Source organism: Buceros rhinoceros, unplaced genomic scaffold (assembly GCF_000710305.1).
Source record: "Buceros rhinoceros silvestris isolate BGI_N320 unplaced genomic scaffold, ASM71030v1 scaffold17008, whole genome shotgun sequence".
In the NCBI taxonomy this organism is placed as follows: domain Eukaryota; kingdom Metazoa; phylum Chordata; class Aves; order Bucerotiformes; family Bucerotidae; genus Buceros; species Buceros rhinoceros.
Genome location: NW_010425292.1, coordinates 26,138 through 35,867, shown reverse-complemented (window position 1 = coordinate 35,867; position 9,730 = coordinate 26,138). Strand labels below are relative to the sequence as shown.

The following is a 9,730-nucleotide window of genomic DNA, read 5'->3' as shown; positions in this document are numbered from 1 at the left end:
CTGGGAAGACTTGTAAGGTAATAGAATAAGGACAGAAATGTAAAACTAACCCCAGCTCAGTTTTACCAGGTACTAACTGTTCAGCCAACATTCAGGCCAGGGCAGATGTTCAGAAAAAATGAGGACTGGAGCTGTGGTGTTCTGGGCGCTGCACTTCGTGAGAATCCAGCATTGCCCCAGATGTTGTACAGGTTACAGGGTGTGTAACCTGTGCCACCCTTGTGTACGCAGTGGGCGCGAGCAGCTGTGGAAGCTCATTTGAAGCACCCTGTGGAAGTATTTGGGGGGAGCATGGGATAAAATAGTTGAAAAAGTCTTGGCTTAGATTGCAGGACAGACTTCTGTTCTTTTTAAGGACTAATGGGAGAACAGATGATTTGCCAAGAATTGTGAACATACAGAGTTACCCATCCAGCTGTAATGTGGGGCAGCTATAAGGATTTCTTATTGAAAGTGTTGAAACTAGTTGCATAGGATAGGAATGAATTTGAGTTCCTGTGTCCACAAAACACATTTAACTGTGAAACTGGCTTTTGTCACTGTACAGCTACATCAGAACACAAAGGGAGCTGGAGGAGTGCGTCAGAGGTTTGGGTTTTTTTACTGTTTCATGGGGAAAAATCCTGTAGGAAATTGCCACTTGTTGTCTTCATTACCCTTACTTCAGATGATTAACTTTTGTAAAGAAGACAAGCTGGTGGTTTTTCAAAAGAATTGTCTGCACACGTATTGGTCTTTCATCCCACCCACCTCCATCAGGGGCTTAAACAACAGAGTTCTGGGATAAGGTAGGGCTTGTAATGGACAAGTTGAGTGGAGGGGTGAGATGTTTCAGTTTCTGTCTGGAAGAATATGCTAACAGAGCATGTTGTATGTGACTTGATTTTTTGACTTTCCCCCTCCCAGCTGCTGAAAGTCTTGTCACTTTACTCCCATCTTTCTGAGCATGACACTTAGGCCGTGTAACCCAATTCGTATTCAGGCAGGAATAGTTTTATTGACAAACTGTTAATTGCTACTTGTATTCAGAAGGATTAAATACTAGTTTGCACAAATAACTTGGACAGTCCTTAAGAGGTTTTTTTCTTGAGACTATATATAGGAATTAGGATTTTTCATAGTCATAAGAAAGAAGGGAAAATCCAATCAGGTGATAAAGTGCTTTTGCATAAAGGTATGTTTGTAACCATGCTGAAGGTTCCTTCTGTTATGCAAACTTTGCGTTATCCAGCGTAAGGGTAGTAACATGTCATGAGAAGTAACATTTTGACACAACTTTCTTCAGTTAATAAAATTTTCAACACTTTGTTCCAGATTATTTTTATTGTTTGAAAATTTTAAATGTGTATTTTCTTTGCATGGCAGTAAGTACTGAAAATCCGAGAGCTGAAAAGTTCAGGTATACACTGAGAACCTTGTTAGGGTCCCTTAAGGAGTATTATATATGTCTATTCTTAGGGATTTGCTCGATGAAGGAACATTTCCAGTCTCTGCTTGAAGTACTGTGAGCATTGGAAAACAGTTTGAGATTTCAGTAAGGTGCTGGCATTGTTTTGAGGACTTCAGTGAAAGTCCTGTGAGATCTCATGGATGTTTATTCCTGTTGTACTGGTAATGGTTGTTGGCATCAAAGGGCTGATTGGAATTTGGAGTGCCTCTCTGATCCTGAAATTGTTTTGGGGAAAAAAAAATGAAGAGAATGTCTGAAGTGCAAATAACGCTCCTTCAAAACTTGTGTTAAGTGTTTATTTGCTTGGGTTGTATCTTGGTTGAATGTTGGTAGTGATTTGAATGCGGTTCTAATACAGTGTTTTAAAGCCCATTACATCCTGAACATGTTTCTGCTGAAACTTAATCTCAAAAATGATGCTGGTTTTTGGCTTAGTTGTTAAATGGAGCATAGCAGGGAAAAACTGAGATTACAGGAATGCAGTAATGGAATGTGCTCTCGAGTGTTTTGTTGGTTTGTTTGGGCTTTTTTTATGAAATACAGGAGTTGCAATGCATATTGTGCTTTACCTTGCCGTACAAACCAGACTTCACGCAGTAGATGTGTCTAAAATTGTTTTGAATAGGCTTTTGTTTAGTATTAAACCTGGTACCTGTAGGCCTTAAAAATTTATAGGCCTGGCTGTGTCTGTAACAGTTTTGTGCGTATTAGTAGCAAACCTCTGAAGATTTGAGGAAGTAAATAAATGCAGAAGAAACCCTTCCTGAGGAAATGATGCTGATCTGAATCTGACTCGTGAAACACTGGGTAGGAGTGGAGAACAATTTCCCATTTAATTGGTGGCATGGAAAGGAAGGACAGCATTACTTAGGGAAGTCGAGAGAGCTTTTGATATCATATTTATCAAAACCTGTATAAATTAGATATTGCACTTGTTAATCTGGTTATGTTAATATCCGTTAAATGCAGAATAAGTAAACTGATCGGATTTATGAAAGATCCTGTGGAAGTAGCTAGGGAGCAGAGTTAGGTTTGGTCATTCATTAGTATTTTAAAGGCTGCTCTGTTCCAGCTGGGTGTTGTAAAGTAGCATCTCAGTTCATGATCATATAATTTGAGGGTGTCCAAGAGACAGTTAAAGTGAGTGCTGTCATGCTGGATTTGTGCTGGAATCAGTTATAGCTATTAGTGCAGAACTGCCATTTATATCACTGCTCTTGAAAGAAAAGAGGCTCTTCTTATGCAGTGGGATTGTTGTCGCATAGCAACTACTGTGCCGAAAGCTTAAAATCAGATGCTCCCTTGAAGTTCACTGTGCCCTAATAATGCTTAATTTATCTGGGCCTTGCAGTGCCTTTATCACACTAATGAATGTCTTTTATTAGTGTGCTCTGTAACACCTGTCATGTACACAAACTTTTCTTTTTACCCCAAGCTTAGAACTTTGTGGTGGTGTGCATTGTTTTAGCCCAATCTACTGAAGGTTAAGACCTTAATGACATGATTAATCAGACTGAACGAAATTTGAGAGACTCGTTAGAGTTCAAGTGTCCTGGCTTTCCCAGTCTGGCAGTAGAAGAAAGGCAGGGCTGCCATCCCTCACAGGACAGTCTGGTCCGGTAGTGCTCTAGGTGGCAGCTGTTGGTTGGCCGGTGAACATGGATGGCTCGTTTGGCTAGCTGGCGTGCCTGTGGCTCCTAATCGGTGGAAGCAAAGGATGCCGCAGGTGGGTGATGTGCGTGTGTATTTGAGTGTTGTGGGCAGATGGGGAAATTGGATAGAGAAGAGAACCATTTCCAGTGATAAACAAACTTTTGTTGGTCAGTTGTTGCATCTGGTAGTCAGTCAATTATCTTATGAAGAAAGTAGACTTGAAAGAAACTAAGGAAGGTATAAAGAATCCTGACCTACATAAATTGTTTTGGAAAATACTTCATGAAAAGAACATTTTTCCACTCCTTGAAACATGGTAACACATACTGGAGTGTATGCTCTCCTGTCTGTACTTGATCCGCAGAATGCCAGCATAATTTATCATCATTGTTTTTTTCAGTGAGCATGTTCCTGTTCTTGCCTGTGTACAGGATTTGACTTCAGATATGCTGTGTTCCAATTTAGACTTTACTGTAAAACTTGCTTATGAGATGTCAGTCTTCAGAGGTGCTGAAGAATCTGCCTCAACAGCTGTTAATTAAACACCTCCCTCAGCCTGGGCTTTGAATTGTTTATGATACCATGGACTTTTAAAAAGTGGGTAAATAACAGCATAGAATCAGTATTTAATATTGTGAGGCTTTGAAAAAAGACCATATTTACTGTGTTGATAATTTAGGACCATCTAGATGCCGTTTTGGGATGGAACATTTACTAGCACAGAGTTCTTTGTAAAGTGTTATGTTGTGTTAACCTCGCAGTAACACATATAGTAACACAGACGCTCTGCATCTCCTGCTTGTTTTAAGGTAGTAGTGATATAACCAGGGCTCTTCCTCCTGCGCAAGGAGTTTGGCTGTACCAGACCACAGCAGTCTACATGGTATGAACTGACGGGAAGCATTATAGTGTTGGCATTTTATCGGTATATTTTTTGGATCTCTTTTGCAGTTCATTTCCTAAAGAACAGATTCTGACTTCTATATAGATACAGAGGTGTAATAGGTTACTGCGCAGGGTTCCATTAAATATGGTAGGCTTCTAAACTGAGGTGATACGCTGAGTAAATTTAAGATCTCTACTTTTACAATGTATTATGTTAAGATTCTTAACGTCTCCATTGTGAAATTGAGTGATGTTTATTGGTTTTTGTCTAGATTTAGATTAAAATTAATTTAATTTAGAGTGTATTTTAACAGTTGGTTTTTTAGTCAAGAAAATTGTTTTCTTTAATGAAATGTTTTCTATATAAAATGGACCTCTGCATTTAATTGAACATATTTTTTTCTAGTTGCTTTTTCACTCAGGATCTAATAATAGCTGTCATTCCTTCATACTTTAACAATTTACAAACAAAAGGAGATATTAAACATCTCCTACCTTTTCAGTTCCAAGTCATTTTACTAAGCTCCAGTGAATTAATCATTGGATGGAAATAATTGAAAAATGCAGAAGATTTTTCAGCACTTTTCCAGTATTTCGTCAGTGACTTTCATCACTGAATATGTGTTTATGCAAGCCATTAAAATAACTAAACTTGCAATGAATTTTAGCCCAATTGCGGGTTGCCATCATTTTATATTTAATTTTACATCCATTTTTTTAAAAAGTGCAAATTAAAAAACATCACTTATTAATGACTGAGAGACCTCAAAGTTTATCCAAATAGAGATGGAATCTGTAATTCTTAGTAAGTAGCTCTTGTAAGAGTCATCTGAAATGCTAGTTTGTAAGAGTTGAGAAAACCTGCCCATGATTATTGGCATTTTTCTTGTATTAAAGCATCTTTTTATTACTTTGTATGTGAAATTTGCCTGTGTTTTTGGAAGTTTTGACTTCCATCATTTTAATGAACTGTTAATGGTTAACTGCCTTTTCAAAGGTGATCTTTGCTTTCCTTTTTTTAAAGAAAACTTCATTACTTTCTCCAATTAATTGCTGTTAGTTCACTCAGTTTTTTTTCTTGGGAATTGTAAAAGGTCTGTTAGGTTAGGAAGTAGCATAATGAACAGCAGCAGTATTTTTTTTTTCCTGTATTCATTCCAGGACACTTAAAAGATATGGTTACATTATGGGAAAGAGGTAACTTGCATAAAACACATAGATTTTTAGACTTGACAAATACTAAAAAGTTTTCTTTAGAGAAGGAATTCTGGTCAAAATGTGTTGTCTTTTTCATACAGCATAGCTGAATACACGTGCACTCTATCTACTGCACAAGAAATGCAGCTTGTGATTCTTACTGCTTGTCATGTCTCGTGTTGAGTTAAACCAGCAAACTGGCACAAGACCCCAGGACCTTGCATCCTCCTGGCTGGACTTGCTGTGATATCTTCTAACTTTGGGAGCGTCAAAAGTGGGCTCCTGAGTTGGAGTAGGCACCCTAATGTTTGTGTGAACATGTCGGTCATGTTCCTGCTGTTGTGGTGGTTGAAGGGCACAGGTGAGAAGTTTGTAGGTAGGGATAACAGCTAGTACTAGACCAGCTAATACGATTACAATAGATGTACTTCTGGGTGCACAAGCCTTTGTCACGTCTTGAAAAGGAGCGGTAAGATTGAAAGCAGTAAAGCAGATTTTGAAGAATTGCTCCAAGTTTTGGTTGAGGCTGGTCAAAAAGACCATCTAGAAGTAGATACGGCATTTGGAGCAGGGGAGGATGCTAATGAGAAGTGATGAATGCTCTTCTCCTGTGGGGAAGAGGATGACACTGTAAAATTCATGTTAGCCATGTGAGCATCAAGAAGGAGACATTACAGTGTACCATAAACCCAAAATAAAAGCTTGATAGTGGTTTTTTTAGTGTTTTATACAGCTGAGGTGCTTTATGCTTCTCTCTTAAGGATCTGATCTGAAATTAGTCTTCTACTAGCAGTCTCTTAAGACAATGAATCATGCTGCTGGTGTCAGTTCATCGTGTAGTGATTTACTTCTGCTTGGCTGACTTTCCCAAACGCATCTGGTGTGCTGGATGAGACATTCCAGGGTGTTCAGGAGTCCTGATGATCTTCTGCGAGGACTGTGTGTCGCAATTGTGGTGATGTGTTTCAGAGTGTTTATTACTCAGGGGAAATTTGTGTCTGTTCATTAGATAGTCAGTGGTGAGCTGACTTCTCCTTTCAGTGAAGTTGGTGGTGAAGGTGAGGAAGTTGTTTGGAAATTAGATGGGGTGCTTTTGGAAAAACATCTTTTAATAACTGGTAATGTAAATATGTTTACTTTTGTAGTAAAGCTACCTTTTATTATTTGGTTTCAGGTAGAAGTTCAAAGGAATCTCTTTATCTAAAGCTTGATTACCTGCGTGTTTCTTTTTACAGTAATTTAGCTAATGATTTCACAAACTGCTTGTGTTTGTGGTTTAGGTAATTTTCAGTCTACTTAATAAGATGACTGAACCTCTGAAGGAAGTAAACAAATCAGCTGTTACCTTCCCCTTTTTACTTGTTGATGCTTACAAATGGAAAAATATATGGATGTTACGTAGAAGGCTTGTTTTAGTGAATAGAAATTGTTCTGAGAGCCTTCTTCAGAGATCTTTTTTTCCTGGTCAGGATTTTGTCTCAAAGGTGGTTAGTAGCCTCCCATGGTGGTTGATCTGTTTGAACAATAGGTAATGCCCTCAAATGGAGTATTCATGTTCTCTAAGGAGGTTAGAATGCCAGAGCTGTTGTGGAAACTAGAAACAGCATCACTTGTTTGAAAACCTTTCTTTTTCTGGTTGATTTTTATTGTTGTATAGATAATATTCCGAATTGTAGAGAAAAATATGTGATCTTCTGAAAGTGTGCTAACGTTCTTTAAAGCAGTATTTTGATCATGTCAATTTACTCTTCACATGCAATTAAAATAAGTAAATATTCTGTAAGTGCCCTGTGCAATATAACGAAAGGCTGTAGCTTTTTCTGGAAATCTCTGAATTACTTTTTGTAGTTTTTTGAAGGTTTAATAGTTAAGTGGACAAGAGCATAGTTCCCTTAACAAATGATCAGCTTCTGATTCTCTTCATTTTTGAGGCTTCATTTATATTGTGTTCTGTGGCCAGACATTAATACGCAAATGTTCCCATAAAATCCAGTCAGTCCAAGTCACCTGATGTTGTTAAACTTTGACACTGATATAATGTCTAAATATATTGTAATTGGAGATGGTCCAACTACTCTTCCATGGTTTTTTGTTCAAAAACCAACAACAGCAAAAACAAACCCTCAAGATGTGTGCTGCGGTCTCCTAGGGAACTACGTATCTTTGTTCTCGACTTAAGATGAAAATAGGTTTAATTCCCCTGGCAAAGACTTAAGATTTTTATAAAATGCCGTTTGAGGCTTTTGATCCTATGTGAGTAATAATAATCCGAGTTAATCGTAGGAAATGGGTTGTAGAATGTCTATATACAAAATTCTGGAAAATTACTTGGAAGTGTGTTTGTAAAATGGTGAGGGTTCATGTCTAAAAGACTTGACATGGAGACACATCACCTGGTCAGTGGCAAGAAAGAGAAATTGGGGTGGAGCCAGTTAGATCCGTTGCACTTGAAAGCAGCATGGGTGTTGGGCAGGGTGTCACAAATGCATTGACTGCGGGACAAGACTGCCTTGCAGGAGCCTATCCAATGTGTACAGGTTAAGCGAGGAGGAGTTCTGGCTGCCTCTTCTCTTAGGGCCGGTGTGTTAGCTCATGGGAAATGTCTTCGCAAGGTCATAGCTCTAATACGCGTTTAGGTAGCTATATACGTTTGTCAACTTAAACAGACTCCCGAGGCTTCAGACTCGCATTGTTCATCACCTGCTTCGGTAAATCGTGTTGGCCACTGCCTCTTAACTTGAATCAAGCGAGTCCAGAACAGTGCAGGCATGTGGTAGAGCATCGATATCTTTTGCCAGGATATCCTTTCCGTTCTTTTTCCTTTTATTTTTGATTGTTTCCACAGAGTTAAATGTTCAAACTCCATCTTTTAAATAAATGCAGACAGATAATATGTTTGGAAGGAACCTCTTAAAATGCTAAACATATTTATATAAGACTACATGTTTATTTGTAGGAGAAGGAGCTACAGCTGAAGTTTCCTCATCTTTTGTGATTCTGTCTATCTGTGCTCTAGTAGTACTGGTAATACTGCTTGCAAACTGTGTCTCCTGCTGCAAGGACCCTGAGATAGATTTCAAGGTAAGCATCTGAAGTTACCAGTGCATGTACCAGTGTCCTTAGCTGCCTCCCGATATTCCGATACACTTACTTGATTATTTGGTGCCAATACTCTGCAGCTATTCAGTGTCACTGTACATTCCCTCTTCTGAAATAGCCAGCAAATGTATTTCTACATGCAGTGAAGTGTTGCTGCAACCATTTGTTTTAAGTACTTGGTCTGTGCTGCAGCAAGGATCTTTCATGTCTTTTCAAAATCATTGCTAGCTGTCAGGATCAGCGGTGAAACTATACCCTTGAGACAATTGAGCTGTAAAGAATCTTTTTGTTGTTTTTCTGTCTATGCTTTTAATTTGATTTTCTTAGTCTGCTGACAGGATTTAAGACACTCCTGTTGAATGAGAATACTGAAGATACATATCTGCAAAACTCTTGAGGAGAACTCGTTATCATCAGAGAACAGTTTCTTTTGTAACATAAGTTATCCGTGTTCCTAAAATTGAGTTTTGCTCTCACTTCTAAATGGAGAATATTTGGCTTTGTCAGTTCATGATAATTCATTCAAAGCCAGGGATAGCATTTAAAGTAAAAAAACCCAACCAAACAAACCCAAACCCAAAAACCAGCAACAGCATCCAAAATTGCCCCCTTCAACAACTCCAAACCCCACCCTTTTTCTTAAAAACAATACTTGATACTTTAATCTCTTTAAAACAGTAATAAATTGAAAATAAGGAGTAAAAACTAAAAATCTGTCACTGTCCTTGGAAAAAAGCTAAGCCTTCTTCATGTTGTTCTTTAAAAGAAATGTCTTGGTGCTAATTTTTAGACAAAGATCCGCTCGTTTACTAAGATCTTTTATTTTTTCAGGAGTTTGAAGATAATTTTGATGATGAAATAGATTTTACACCTCCAGCAGAAGATACTCCATCTGTTCAGTCTCCAGCAGAAGTGTTTACTCTTTCAGTTCCCAGTATTGCTTTACCAACTCCTTCCCAGTTTCCAACTCGTACAGGTAAAATACTGGTTTCTAAAGAAAAAAGAAAAGTAGCCAATTTCAGTGTCAAAAATGGAGTGTAGCTGATTACAACATTACAAATTTAACTGTTGCAAACTTACATAAACTGAGTAAATAGATTTTGTAGGGTATAGGATAAAATGTGAAATATTACTTCAGTAATGTTCACTTATGGGAACATCCCACGTAAGGTGGCTTAAGAGAATGGAAATAAATAAACCTTTCTAGACTACTTTGATTATGCCTCTACATACAAAAAGGGTTTGAAGTACTCTGGGATGTTAGTAATTTCTCTTTAGTGTTTTTCCTCATGGCTGAGTTGTTGTTGGATTTTAGCCATTAGCTTTAAATGGAAGCAAGAGTGACTCTCTTACTTGACGGCACTGCTACCGTTTTCCTGCATCACTTTCCTGATGTTACTGTAGCTGTAAATGTGATATTGGTGAGATACAGCATTAGATTTCTTT

The 9,730-nt window shown here is 38.1% G+C and overlaps 1 protein-coding gene across 1 annotated transcript in view; it reads left to right on the top strand.

Annotated features, from left to right (window-relative positions):
• Positions 1–5,503: 5,503 nt before the first annotated feature.
• Positions 5,504–9,730, top strand: part of LMTK2 (lemur tyrosine kinase 2) — a 26,908-nt gene continuing 22,681 nt past the window's right edge. Inside the window, exons 1-3 of the mRNA XM_010141084.1 lie at positions 5,504–5,546; positions 8,142–8,266; positions 9,116–9,260. Coding sequence (XP_010139386.1) covers positions 5,504–5,546; positions 8,142–8,266; positions 9,116–9,260 — 313 coding nt within the window. The remainder of the gene's footprint in view (positions 5,547–8,141; positions 8,267–9,115; positions 9,261–9,730) is intronic.